This window comes from Anser cygnoides, chromosome 10 (assembly GCF_040182565.1).
Source record: "Anser cygnoides isolate HZ-2024a breed goose chromosome 10, Taihu_goose_T2T_genome, whole genome shotgun sequence".
NCBI lineage: Eukaryota > Metazoa > Chordata > Aves > Anseriformes > Anatidae > Anser > Anser cygnoides.
This window is the reverse complement of record NC_089882.1, coordinates 5,887,694-5,901,418: the sequence shown is the minus strand read 5'-3', so window position 1 is coordinate 5,901,418 and position 13,725 is coordinate 5,887,694. Positions and strand designations below refer to the sequence as shown.

Sequence of the window (13,725 nt, the reverse complement as noted above, 5' to 3'; positions counted from 1 at the left end):
ATCGCTAATGGAAAATGCCTGAAAAGCCCAGGTACAGGAGCTGTCTGGTGAGTCTGTTCCCGGAGGTTACACGTGCTCATGTGACACACCACCAGTGTCCACTACTGCCATAATGTTTGCTTGGCACTTCAAATATCTCCCTTGGGCTACCTGGACATCAACATCTGTCTTTAAAGCAGCGTGTGATGTGTTATTGATGGGTGAAATACAGGAAAGGTTTGACATTTCTCTAATACCTTGCGTTTTTATTCTCTTATAATTTCACGTCTTTCCATTCTGTGCTGCTACCGTGTAATTCAACATTTTAAGTGTATTGTTCCTAACAGTGTCTGCTTATATTTTTTAAGCCTGTCTGCTTATTTTGACAACAAGAGGCATCATAAATTATGTAAGCAATTTCTCTCCTTACAAGCAGGTCCCAGCCCTGTGCTGCCCAGATAAGAGCAGCGAGACAGAAGCCACTTTAGTAACTGCAGGACTCGTGCGACTGCACTTCAGCTGCTCTGTAACCAGAGAATAGAGAAGACAGCACTTTGGAAATGAATTGAAACTGCATAGAATAGGAGGAAAAAATCAGATCCGAGGCCTGCTGAGGTCTGAGGCTCCTTCAAGAACCGAGGAGGTGAGGTTTGTGGCAATTAGGTCGTGAAGTTTTGATTGTGGCTGTGCCACGGGCTGTGTGTAACAGAGCCTGGGTAGCACAACCTGGGTCTAGATATTGGGGTATCTTCATATCTAGAAGTTGGGCTTTCATCCCAGACGTGGAGGGCTCTGATACACAGGGCTTAAAGAAAATCAGAAATATGGGCCAGGGGAGGGAACTGAACCTGTCCAACACTTTCTAGTGCATCCTCCAGCTAAGTAGGAAAGTGTCCACATGTAGCAGCATCTCGGTTCTTACCTGAACTCAGGAAACCCCACAAATTCTGGTATTTTCTGGAAGGAAAGACAGTGAGGGCCTTTAGGAAGACCCCTGGGTTCTGCACCTTGAGTGGGCTGAAATATTTCTCTGTAATATTTTTATTTTTTTATTTTATTTTTTTTGTGTGTGTTGGGAATCTATGTCCCAGCCCTCGTCTCAGCACATGGGCTTTTTTTAGGTTCAACTGCGAGGCTCCTAGGGCATGGGTCAGCCAGTGTGAGGGATCTGTTCCTGACCCTTCAGTCACCTTTTCATGGAAACAGTCATTATGGCCTAATTGATAATCTGGAGGACTGGGAGCAGTTATCTGTGACAGATGGCCTCTGCTGGGCAACCTCTGGCTCTGAGTTCCAAAATATGACACAAGTCTCATCTTTTCAAGAAAGCTTTTACCAGATGGGTCTAAATTAAAGCATGGCCTTTCCCATTGCTTTATAGAGGACAGCTAATTAACCACGGAATGGATAGCTCTGCTCCTGCTGAGGGCAGGCAGAAGTGGGTGTTTGATATCGAAGCGTTTATGGGTTTGGTTCCAGTACATCTGTAAGGAGAGATGATGAAGCCATTAGACTAAACGTCGATGTGTGTATTGAGCTGTCCATTATTCTGAATGTACCAGAGCTGGCCCAAAAGAGGACGTTTCTTGGAATGTCGTGAAAAAAATGTTTCTTTTCCCTCATTTTTGTTATAGTTCTGCAATGACCAACCCTACATCAACTTGTATTTTTGTAATCAGTTCTATTAGTAGACTACTGCCGAAATTTGTGGTCACAGCTGAGGAGCACAGGGAGCACAGAAGAGGAGGCTGAAATAAAGCTCTCTTCTTGCTTTCCAAGTGCTGCCTTCATCCGTTTGTTTCTGGCAGTCATTCCCCACTCAAAAGGCAGGTTTGTCGTCTGACATGTGAACCTCCAGCTTGTTTAGCAGGGCTCCACTCAATCCTGGGTTTGCTGCTCCGAGGAAGAGTTATCCCCAGGCTCCGGCAGGATGCTTTATTCTCTTTTCCTCTTGTGCATGAAAATGGCTCCAAGAGATTCTTCTCCTTCAGGCAGGAAATCCTGAAAACGCTGGAACTTTTCAATTAGATGCGTTGCAAACTGTGCTGATTGCCAGCCTTGTCTTTCTTCTCTTACATTAGCTATAAAAAGCTTTTGCTCATCCCCTCCCCAATCAAATTGAAAATGGTCTATTTTTATACGCTTCTCATAAGCATGTCTATATGGTAGATGTGAAGTTTGAGCTTATCTTCTGTTATGTAAATACTTCTATGCTTCTAGTATAAAGTTGTTTTTCCCTTTGATCCAGTTTTCTTGGAGACTGTTTAACCTTCAGGAGTCAAAAGAGATTCGTGGAGATTTTCCTGAGGAAAATTGGAGAAAAGAAAGCAAACCTAACATTATCTGTGTAACAGCTTGTTTAGAAATGAACGGCTAACTAAAGGATGAGGTTGCCTTGAGGTGTCTTTTTAAGCAAATTTTTGCTTAAAATAGCTTGGGACCAGATGTAAAAATAGCAATTGGCACGTTCACGTAGCATCGCAAGCTGGAAGTGGTGCTGGAGTCCTGCTTCTGTGCCAGTGAGCAGGAACGGTACAAATCGCATATGTGGGGTTTATGCACATAGGTCGTGTCTGGGTGTTTGCATGGATGTTTATCAGGCCATCTGCTGCTGTCTCTTTGAAGGAAGAGGGCGCATATTTTCAGAGACAAGCAGATGACAATGTTGATAAAGTCGTGGATGTGAAGGCAAGAAGGAACCTCTGTGAGCTGCTGCGAGCGTCTGCCCAAAGCCTTCCAGTCCCGCTGGCGTGGGCGATGCTCCCAGGCTGGCTGTCGATCCTGGGAGCTCAGTAACAGTCCCCGGCACGTGCGGGTGCTGTCCTCGTGAGTGACAGGAGGAGCCATGGTGGTCTCTTCTTGTCTGAGGGGGGTGTTCGTGGGGATCCTGTGAAAAACTTCTGATAAATCTTCTAGAAACACAATCACAAGTGAAACTTGGCTGAGATTTGTTCTTCCTTGGCCCTTCCCTTGCTTAGAAGGACGGATCAGACAAATCTTCTGAAATTGGGATAAGGGTTTCATTAGTCTTGGATCTGGCCCCCAGCACTGGATACTATGGTTGCTTGAAAATAAGTAATTAAATATTATTTTATTTTTCATGTTTCCAAGGCAACACAAAACCCCAAGACACTGGTTTTCAGTACATGAGCTGAAGCTTCTGGCTGCTGCAGAAGAGTTTTCCTCTATGTTTCTCATGAAACTGCTATAAAGGTATGAAAGCCATATTTTCTGTCTTTGTAGTCAATTTACATCCTGTATCCAAAAACTAATGACAATCAGATGCAGCTGGTGAAATAATCTGCTCTTGCTGCAGAGCTCATTCAATCAGCTGAGAGCTCTGGTGCTCACATAGATAATGAGTGTTGTGACAAGTGTAACTCCGACTGCCTGTTTGGTGGCAACGTTAGAAACTGTGACAAAAATTAAATTATTTGTCTGCTTTAACCATGGCCCTTCTTGGATTACTAATGAGAGAGATCCTTGCTAAACATATGTCCTTTTTGATAGACTCCTTTTCACGTCCTCAGCTGGGAAAATGATTTATTGTTTGTATCATAAAGGGCATGAAAGGGAGGGTTTTCCCTTATTTTCTGTGCCTTGTTTCTTTTTATGTCTCGAGCTGATGTAACAGGCCATTGCTCGTGTGCCAGCATAAAAGGGAAAGATCCCCTAAAATGAAATCACTGGGGAGAGCAGTGCTGCTTAACACCTTTCCTGCTACGTGGCCCTAAAGCATCACCCGGCTCTCGGTGTTCCCACTAAATGAGCAGGCACGGGGAGCACACGGAGGTGCTCTGGTCTCAGGGGAGCATTCACAGCGCTTTCCTTGGGGATGGCAAAAATGAATCTGTGCTTCTACCAAGGGCTGCAGAGCAGCTGGTGCAGAGTGCCTAAAAATAAGTCCCTGTGCATGCCCTGAAGTGCCTGTCGCACCTCACAGACAGGCACCGCTTTGTAATGGTTTGGTCACTGGTTCTTGGTCAAACCGTTGACTGAGGGAATGCAACCCCCTGCCTCCAGCCAGCAGTCTGCATCCTCAGCTGGCACCGGAGGCTCTGCCTCCCTCCTCTTGGTCCTGCGAGCAGTGCGGGGCCGAGAGGCAGGCAGCAGTGAGCCAGGCTCTCTCAAAGGGGGCTCCTTCCTGACGGACAGTTCTGGGATGTTCCCCTGTCACAGGAGTCGCTTTGACTTTAAATTGTCATTGGCTGAATTAATGAACATCTTGAGGTTGCATAGGCTCCTAATGGGATGCTTTTGATTCTTCCTTTTTCAGCATTTGCAATGCCTTGACGTTCTGCCATCCGAGGGGGAATTAATCGCCGGGATGGCATGAAGAGCACAGCACAGAAAGCAGGCATGGTCCAGACCTCAAGGGACTAATTATGTTCTTAAAGGGTAAGAAAGTAGTCTTAGGTACATTGGCAAGAAAGTGTCTTAGTGATGCTACATAATGCTCATATGCCCAGAGTTACTGGTGTATCTCCAGTACTTGTCTGTTAAAAAAAAAAAGAAAGAGACTTTCAAAGATACTTCTTGACCTAAAAAAGATCAGCAGGGAACTCAAGAGAAGATATTTAGTACCAAAATTTAATACCAAATGAGTTCATGAAGTTTTCTTGACCCTTGGAGATGGGAAAGAAACAAAGGACAGATACACATGAAGGCCTCACGCATCTCTGGAACGCTCTCATGTGCAAACTGAAAAGCCTCAAAACAGAGAGTTCAAAACCAAAAGGGGAGTGTGGTTGGAGTTATAACGAGCGCCATGGCAGACGCTGTGGCATGGCGATGAATGAGAGCATGTATCTGGTAGCTAAAGCTGGTGGAGAGGACCTGTAAGAGAAAGAGGTTAAGAGGAAAGGTGGTGTTTGCATCTGTTCCTAGGAACAGCAGAGAGCTGGGGAGGGAACTGCTCGGCGCACCTAGCGTAGGGCAGGACAGAGGCAGAGGCAGCACAGCCCCCACCAGAGCAAGGAAAACACGACACGAGAGTCGAAACCGGTGGCTGCCTGGGGTTATCTTAGACTCCAGGTGTCTGTGTTTATGGAAAGTGATCGTACACACAGACGTACCTGTGTGCTGCGAGGGTATCTCCTAGCGGTATCTATTTCTCCTGAGGCAGGACACTACCTGCCTGCCGTGCAGGTCATGCCTGCTGTGCTGGCTGTGCCTTGGAAGCAGCGTGCTGCCCACACAACTCCCCGCTGGGCTGGCAGGATGGCGGCTGCCCAGGAGACCAGAGGGTGACCAGAGGACGCCAAGGCCCTGTTTGCATCTCCTCGTCCTGCAGCCAGTGCCCTGACGGCGTGGTAGTGACCGGTTCTGCTGATGGTAACGAGACTTCCCCCACCAAACGCCTCAGCTGGCTTTGGAAGCACCTCCACGCCGAAGGTGAGACACTAACAGCACCTCTGGGGGAGGTACAGCTCCCATAGGGGATGGGGACAGGCTCAGGGCTCAGCTGGGTGCAGGCAGCTTCCCTTCTCTGCCGGCTGAGGCTGCTGAAAAAGGTTTAAGGTTGGAAGAAGACAAATGCCCGTTCCTTCTTTTAGGCTGTACATCCTGCTTCCCAGTGAAACCCAAGCTGCGTGCGTGCCAGGAAGGCAAATATGAGAGGTCTTCACACAAAAGCTCTTTTCTAAGAGGTTAAAACTGATAGCTAGAGATATAGCAAGTGTCACACTGTCTTTTTTTTCCTCCCCCCATTTTGTAGCGTGTACTATACATGCATCAGATTTAAAGAAAAGTAATGTCGCTTTTCATCAAACAGGCTTGATAAAAGAACAATAATGTACACTCAGTTATATCTCTGCTAAACATATCCTTTTTTATTGCTTTCCAGTAGTTCAAAGCATTAGCATAAAACAATCAAGGAGGTTGTTTTTCCTAAGAGAGAGAGTGGCTGTTTACAAACTCTTTTTATTTTCACAATATTCCATTGTTATTTATTTCAGACAGAAAGCTGTCAGATTAATGCATTCCCTCATGCAGGACAGCTTGCTTTATTGCCTGTTATTAAGATATAACATATATAACCTGACAGGCACTGCCCACGTCTGCAATCCACCGGTGAAAGGCAAATTAAGTAGAAAATGGAGATCTCCAATATTTCTTAGGGCTAAAGTGATATTAGTTTTTAACTCATTTTGTATTCAGAAGGGATTCTGCCTTTTTACAACATATCTGATGGAGTAAACTGTCCAAAGAAAAAGGCTTTTTTAATTCTTAGAGAAATTCGTATTTCAGTCACAGGAGACATCAGTTCCCCTCGTATAAATGTGTGCCAGGAAAAAAAAAGTCGGATGGTACAAGAAACTGTTTAGAAAGCAAGTCTTGGGGGAATAGTAGGGTGAGTAACTTTAAATCCATGCCTAAAACAATCCCCGAAACCCCTCATGTGCCAGACCTCCACATCCCAAACCGCAGGGCTCACACCACCTCCAGAAAGGGCTTCCAGCTGGGGGTGGTTCCAGCCTGCCTTGTGTGCACGTATGGGGCTGGTGGCGCTCCTGCAGTGACGCCGATCGTGCTGTGGTGATGGCGCTGCATGTGCTCAGCACCCTTGCAGCATCCCCACATCCCTGCTTCCAAACGTAGGTGTTGCAGGGACCGGGGGAAAGCCAGGCTCGTCCTTCCAAGGGCAGCCTCCTCCTCTCAGCCCCTTCTCCCCCTCTGCCTCATGCCAGCTTTTGGCTTTGCTGTTTGTTAGTTTTGAGCGTTATTAAGCAGCTTGGAGGAATACAGCTACATTTTTCTTTTTTCTTTTTTTTTCAGGACTGAATTCCTAAACTTGTTTAGTGACAGAAACTGCTCCGGAAAAGCCTACAAAAGGTAAGCAGGCTTTGGGAACTCACAGTATCCTTTGATGACTCTTCATGTTTTCCTCCAATACTTTCCTCGTAGTAATGTATTTTTTTTTCCAACTCTCCCTGGAGTATTAAGTCAGTCTTATTATAGCAAATAAACATTAACTGAACTGGAATGAGCTTAGGAACAAACAGAGGTCAGTTTATAGGAAGACTAATCTAAATATGGGGTGAAATAGGGAGCAAGGCACATGTCCAGCTACAGTCGTCTGATAAAGAACCTGTTTTATTCAAGGAAAAGGGCTTTAGTCTTGCCTCTTACACGTATACTTAGAAACACATTGGGATTATTATTAGCCCTTACTGCAACATTTAGATCAGCTCCCCGTTATGTAGGTTAGGTTGAAGCCATGTATTCCATGCTCTGAAAACTTAAAATATGGTTTCTGTTCTGCCCGTGTTTCCACGGAGCAGGTTTTAGTGCTAGAAAGTTACCAGCTTTATGGGAAACTGCAGTACGTGAGGAATAGGCAATTTGCAGGGGAAAACAGGCCATGGAATTTAATGATAAATAGTGATATACAACATAAATTACTAAAAAGAACCAACTCTTCTTTAATATAATTACATTTTATTTCATCTCAGAGAAGAGGAAATAGCCTAATTGAATAGATGTGAAACCAAGCCAGGGAAGGCGAGGCAGCTTTTTGTCTGCCGTGCTGCAAACCTATGGGCAGAGGGAGCTCAGCACCTGGAGCTGGACCTCGCGTCCCTGCCTCTGGGCATGACTCCTCTGGGGAGAGATGGGGACATAGGCCTGGGTATAGGTTAGGATTTTAGTTTTATGGCAGCAGAGCTACCACAAGGGAAACCACTCCTGTCCTGCCAGGAAGGGCCAGTTAGCAGGAGTATGAAGAGTGCAGGCTGAGGACTTTAGTTGTGGTAAATCCCCACGTGTATGAATACATAATACGGACAGGCAGTAATACTTAGAAATAGCCTTGTATCCCTCAATGTAATAAATATTTTATTAGAATAATAGAAAAAAATGCATACAGATAACCATAGGATACACACACGACTGGAAGTTTAAGGATAAATTTCAAACTTTTCAATATGAAACAAAGTACTTGGTACATATCTCATGGAGATATATAACTAGAAATTAAATAATACAACGTAATAGCATGAAAATGGCAACACAGGAACGTGAACTAGAATTTTGTGAAACAAGAATAGAAAGATTCACCCTTTGTTGCATGAAACATAACTATATACTTACTAGTAACATCTCTTTGCCATTTTCCCCCCTCCCCCCATTTGCAAGTGTCTGAAAACATCATTGGTTAGCCACATTGAAAAGCAACTAGCCATTTATCACCACGTATGTACAGTATATACAGATCTTGCTTACCTCAACAGTTAGCACATAGTTTCATATGGATGTGATACTAATAATGTAATTTGCTATTTGAGTGCATATCAAGGTATTTCTACAGTGCTATCATGGGTTCATTAATCCTGGTTCTCTCTCTTTATATTTCTGTGTGTTGTAATAATACTGTGAGATTAAAAATGAAGCTCTTTAAAAGGATATGCTTTATGTCACGTGAACACTTGCTCTACCATGGATGTGGGTAGCTCTTTAAAAGGTGTCTAGAAGGCTGACTTGGTCTAAATTCACAACTGTGAAAGTCCAATGTACCGGGTTTAATGTATCTTTAATATATTGCTATGAAAGAAAGCATAGATTTCTCTGTAATATCAAGCTTGAAGTGTCTTTGTGTATTTTTTTGTATTATAAACTATACTATTGCCATAAACTTACTGGAATTACATGATAGTAATGGGTGCATTACAGTGCCAGACCAAGTGAAATACTTTGAACTGGTTAAAGAGCAGCTGGAAGGAGAGTTATGAATGTAACAGCAAACACTGAACTAAGGATGAGTTCACGTTGCAGTGTGGTAGACAAAAGAGCAAGATAATTTTGGGCTGCATATTGGGAAGCACCACATCACAAGGTAGGGAGGTGATAATAGTCCCTTTTGGTAAGGCCATGGTGCAACTGCATTTCAGTAATGCTTAGAAATGGGCACTTCTGTTAGCAAAACACAATGACAGGCGTTCAGAGAAGGGCAATTAGAACAATCCTGAAGGTGGGAGAACTTGGTTATGAATAAAGAACCTGGTTACAAAATGTAAGGGAGAGATGTAAGGAAATTACCTTAGAAGTCTATTGATTAAGAGGAGAGTCAGGTGCTTGAAGGGTACATAAACGTGCACTGTGATAAAACAGAGAGCCTTCTTTGAAACATGGCTGTGAGATAATTTCTTATGAGTAGTAGTGGAAGCCCTGCCTCTTGGACACCCCAACATGGACTGTGCAAAACTAACATTCATACTGTGACTTTTCTCTACCTTTTAGCTTTGATTTCGTGCTAGATTTAGAATAACTTGTGTAAAGGGCAGCAAGCAAACGGATCCAAATCTCCTGGATTACGACACTGTCTTAAGAACTGCCGGTTGGTTGATGTTTTCTATTCTGATTGAAGGTATGTCTCTGATCTCATCTTTCATATGTACAATGGTGTTATCATAACAATACAGAACATACTCAAAACAATTCATTGTCATTGCAAAAATGGAATTTCTCATAGAGCTAAGCTCTTCCTTGTAGCTGATCACAGTGCCATTGCTTTCACCCTCTCTTTTACATTGTATCTGAAGTATGTAATATGTAAACTCCTTTGGTTCAAGTATTAAGGCATTTTAGATTCCTTTTTAAAGGATTTGCTAAACTTTACATGATATTTTTACTTCAACCTACAGTGAAATATAAAGAATTTAAAAACACGTCAGAAGAAAAACATGCATTAACCACTGCATTTTTTTTAAAAAAAGCACTTTTCTGTAGTAACTGATTCCTTTTTTTTTTTTTTTTCCCCAGCAAATGAAAATGCATCATCACAACACTGAATTAAGAGTCAAGTAAAATATTGTCGGTAAGAAGCTGGATAGACTGAATGTATTCAAGACTGGTGGACCAGAACCTCTTGCATCCATACCTGTGACAAATGAAAAAGGTAAGGATTAAATGAAAGCATGAGTATCTGCTGTGTGAAATTATTACTCTTATTAGATTCTAAACAAAAAATACTTTAAATTTATATTTTTGATAAGCAATGAAAATTTAGAAAAATATTTTAAGCTATAAAAATGCATTGCAAGATGCTGAAACTATATGAATAGTCTTTACTTTCCAGATAATTATAAAAAAAGAGAAAATTTTTTTTTAAAAGTGTTTTTTAATACCAATTTACATGGTAATTTACCAATTCAATAGAATGAAGTTTGTCATGCATAAGGGCATGAAGATTGTTAATTGCTTTTCTTTTTATTACCTTATTATCATACAACATACAGGCTTTAATTTTTTCTCCTATCAATACGGACTCAATTCCTATAAAGATAAGCTGTGACAACTGCTTAGTGTCAGCTGCAAATTTAGTAATGCTTCGCTACGCTAAGGCAGAGGCAGTCTCTTTGTACTGTGGCTGGTATAAAGCAGGTTCTGATATTTGTTGAGGACAAAAGCACGTGACAAAACAAAAGTGATTCATCTTCAACATACTTGCTAGTCTGGGAATCAGGATCTGATCGCTGCTAGTGCCATCTCCACCATCAGTTGTTGCTTTTACTTCTATAATGTAATCGTCATTAAGCTGGAGCAGAATTTCAGCTGTTGTCTTGTCTGTGTTCAGAACGTTCATATTGGTCTGACTGCTTGTCCTGTACAAAACCTGCAACAAAAGCAAACACCACCTTTTGCAGAGCTGTAGTGGGTTGTTTCTTCCAGTAGGACCTGCCATGCAATTTTTATTAATGATTCTTGAAAACAAGGATTTAGGTCTTTAAAAAAGATCTAATTTTTCGCAAATATTACAGAGCAGTTTTGCATTCAGTATCTAGAGAAGTAGTGAAAGAAGGTAACATGAAACAATGTCTTTTATTCCAACTTTAATCTAAAATGGCACAATGTATAATGATAATGAATAATATATTCTGTTGAGTATCTTAATAATGTATTGTTCTATAAATTACTCCACCATTTGGAATCAGTCATTATCTAGATCAACTACTTAAGCCAACACAAAGTATGAGCAAGGAGATAAGTCAGAATGTGAAAATTACAGACCATGTTGGAAGATGTTCTGCAAGCACTGATTAATTATTGCCAAGAAACTTAACTTCATACAATGTGCTATGTCTCAAACAACAGGAGCTACATCTAAAGGTCAAGTCCTCTCTACTCAAGTATGATCAGACGAGGGATTTAAGAGCAACAACAGCCTCTCTGCTGGTCCGTACGCCTGATGAGCCCAAAGAACCCCTAGTGCCATTGGCCCGCCTAAGGACAAGGATGTGATCCAGCGGAATTATATTCCAAAGAATATATGTATCCAGCACATTTCCCTGGCAGAGCTTCGCAAAATTGACAATCAGGTAAGCCTGGGAGTTTCTCACTGCAGTGAAAAACTCAAAAAAAGCAATCCAAACTCTCCCAAAATAATGGCAGTAGTAGTGGACAGCAAAAAAATGCAAAGCCATGGAATTATATTATATACATGATGACCTGCCACCAAACCTAGTATTCATCTAAATTACAGCAGTTTCTCAGAACCTTCCCAGCTCTGTGCTGCATGCTGCCACCCTTGGGACATGCTCCCTAATGTCGTGCTTTGCTGAGAAAAGCTCTGAGGGACACAACCATATGGCTGGCTTGCACAACGCCTGCGCTACGGCTGCTCTTGTGCTTTCAAGGTCATTTGTTGGATGTTCTCTGCTTGACAAACCAGCTTTCTGGTAACTGCAGAGCCCTTGCTTTGGGGGATAAAAATGACACCCCTAAATGCTTTACTTGGGTAAAATTAACCAGCATTATCAAAATTCAGCTTATTGTTACATACTTAGCAATGCTTTCAATGGGGAGACCTGAAAGTGCTTTGGGAGACAGAGGATGCAGTTTGCAACTTAGTTCAGCTACCTTCTGTGCTAGCTAAAGCTAGGTAAGCTTTAAACATGTATTTCTTGCCAATAAAACTGAGAACACTGAATAGTCAGATCTTCAAATAAATCTTTTATACAGGTATGTATCATGTGGGATACAGCTCTACACTGATCATCAAGAACATCCTCAGCAATTCTCGTAAGTATACTTAAGATACATGTCATATTTAAATACTTGTAGATTTATGCACTGATCAGCTTTGGAATAAATGTGGTGATATAGTTTCTGTAAAGACAATGAGCATGTCTCGCTGTAGGTAAGAAGAAAAAGGTTTAATAATATGAGAAGTACATCAGTTTGATATGTGGTACTAATAATTCTAGTTGGTCAGCAATAGAAAGCATTAATGTACCATTAATGGTAAAAGGCCTATGGTTTGTGAGACAATGTTAGAATATGATTAAAATCTAGAAAAAGGAGACAGTATTGAAATATCCATCTTTTAAACCTACTGCCTTGCAAACAGACAAGATAAAGAAGTGTGGATTGCTTTCAGATACTCTGTTGGTGGTTTTTTGCGTACCTTATACCCAGTCACCTCAGACTCGTTCTCCATGGCTCTTACTTCTTCCCAGTTGAGGATTACTCTGGAGTCAGTAACATTCCACACGATATTTCCTGGTGGTTGACTGGGTGCTTTAAATACATAATAAAAGCATGACTTTAATTTAATTGGCATTAGTGATTTATTCTACAGTAGGAAATAATAGCTCAGGTAATTGGCTGTCATTACATGTCGGATGTAAAAGCAACTCAAATACAGCCTCGTCACTTGTACAGTTTATGGTTCAGAGACTAAATTGAAAAAGCAGAAGGAATGAGAAACAGAATGGCACATAAATGTTATTTCTGAAGTTGTATTATCTGTTGATGGTCTTTCATTAAATATTGTCAAACAAAAGCATGTGTCTTAAGACACGTGTGATCAATTAGAACATACTCTAATGAGACCAATGATGATAACAGACAATATCCATTTTTAGTATGTTTTCAAGAATAAGCAAATACTTCACAATAAATTGTTAGGCAAATTTAGTCTTAGTGAATATACTAACCTATATACTATGCTGATTTCCTTTAACATGTTTGTAATGTATAAATATGTGACAGCTTTTTTTTTTTTTTTTGTTAACTTGAGACATGATTTTGAAATGCAGTCTGTACCATTTCAGTAATTCCAGTTGGAACAATAGTGGGCCAAGCAACTTCTTGTTTTTGTTGATCATTAACAACCCAGGAGTAGCATGGTTTTGGCTGTACACTTCAATACATCTTGAAACTGCCAAGCTGTCATGAAAGGTGAAGGTAAGTACAAACCTCTTCAGATGCCTCAAGTTGACTTCCCAGAAAATGGGTCATGCAGTGAGCCACTCAACTATTAAAATCTTTTCTAAATGTGTTAAGGAAAACAATTTACTGTTGCTGTCACCTAGTGGAGGCAACTGCTGCTTAGGTGGACTGCTCTAAGCTTTGATGCTAAAGACATCCAGTATTAAAAACTAACAGTGGTTTTAAATAGTTTTACAAGCACGCGCTCATGCTTGTGTTTTTAGTTCTTCCCTTCATTTTTAAACTCTTTTGCACAGATAGCTCCATTAGCCATCAGATAAAAAACCCACCTGATTATCCAGTTTAGCACTACATGGACACAAAACGTACGACCAAAACTTACAAGAATTAAAGTCAAACAATTGTTCAAAGATTATTTTTTTTTCCCTGCAGAATTTGCCTCATTCTAAATACTAAATAGGATTCAATCTGATGCACTAATAGCCAATTTGTGTAAATTTAAGAGGAAATTGTTTTACTCCTGAGATTTGAGTACTATAGCATTTATAAATAGTTTACACACTCAGATATTAATGC

At 41.4% G+C, this 13,725-nt stretch overlaps 1 protein-coding gene and 1 long non-coding RNA gene across 6 annotated transcripts in view; one reads left to right on the top strand and one right to left on the bottom strand.

Annotated features, from left to right (window-relative positions):
- Positions 1-13,725, top strand: part of LOC106035496 (uncharacterized) — a 122,758-nt gene that overhangs the window by 104,770 nt on the left and 4,263 nt on the right. For all 3 annotated transcript variants that reach the window (XR_007166032.2, XR_010833905.1, XR_010833906.1), the window contains exons 4-14: positions 416-622; positions 3,091-3,192; positions 4,256-4,377; positions 5,105-5,373; positions 6,229-6,331; positions 6,757-6,813; positions 9,217-9,343; positions 9,739-9,874; positions 11,071-11,294; positions 11,938-11,997; positions 13,032-13,164. This is a non-coding gene — a long non-coding RNA (uncharacterized lncRNA). The remainder of the gene's footprint in view (positions 1-415; positions 623-3,090; positions 3,193-4,255; positions 4,378-5,104; positions 5,374-6,228; positions 6,332-6,756; positions 6,814-9,216; positions 9,344-9,738; positions 9,875-11,070; positions 11,295-11,937; positions 11,998-13,031; positions 13,165-13,725) is intronic.
- The window catches only part of LOC106035491 (contactin-3), a 97,348-nt gene continuing 93,319 nt past the window's right edge, over positions 9,697-13,725 (bottom strand). For all 3 annotated transcript variants that reach the window (XM_048071513.2, XM_048071525.2, XM_067003032.1), the window contains 3 exons: positions 12,383-12,495; positions 10,423-10,591; positions 9,697-9,856 (listed from right to left, as the gene is read on the bottom strand). In XM_048071513.2, coding sequence (XP_047927470.2) covers positions 9,756-9,856; positions 10,423-10,591; positions 12,383-12,495 — 383 coding nt within the window. In that variant the 3' untranslated portion in view covers positions 9,697-9,755. The remainder of the gene's footprint in view (positions 9,857-10,422; positions 10,592-12,382; positions 12,496-13,725) is intronic.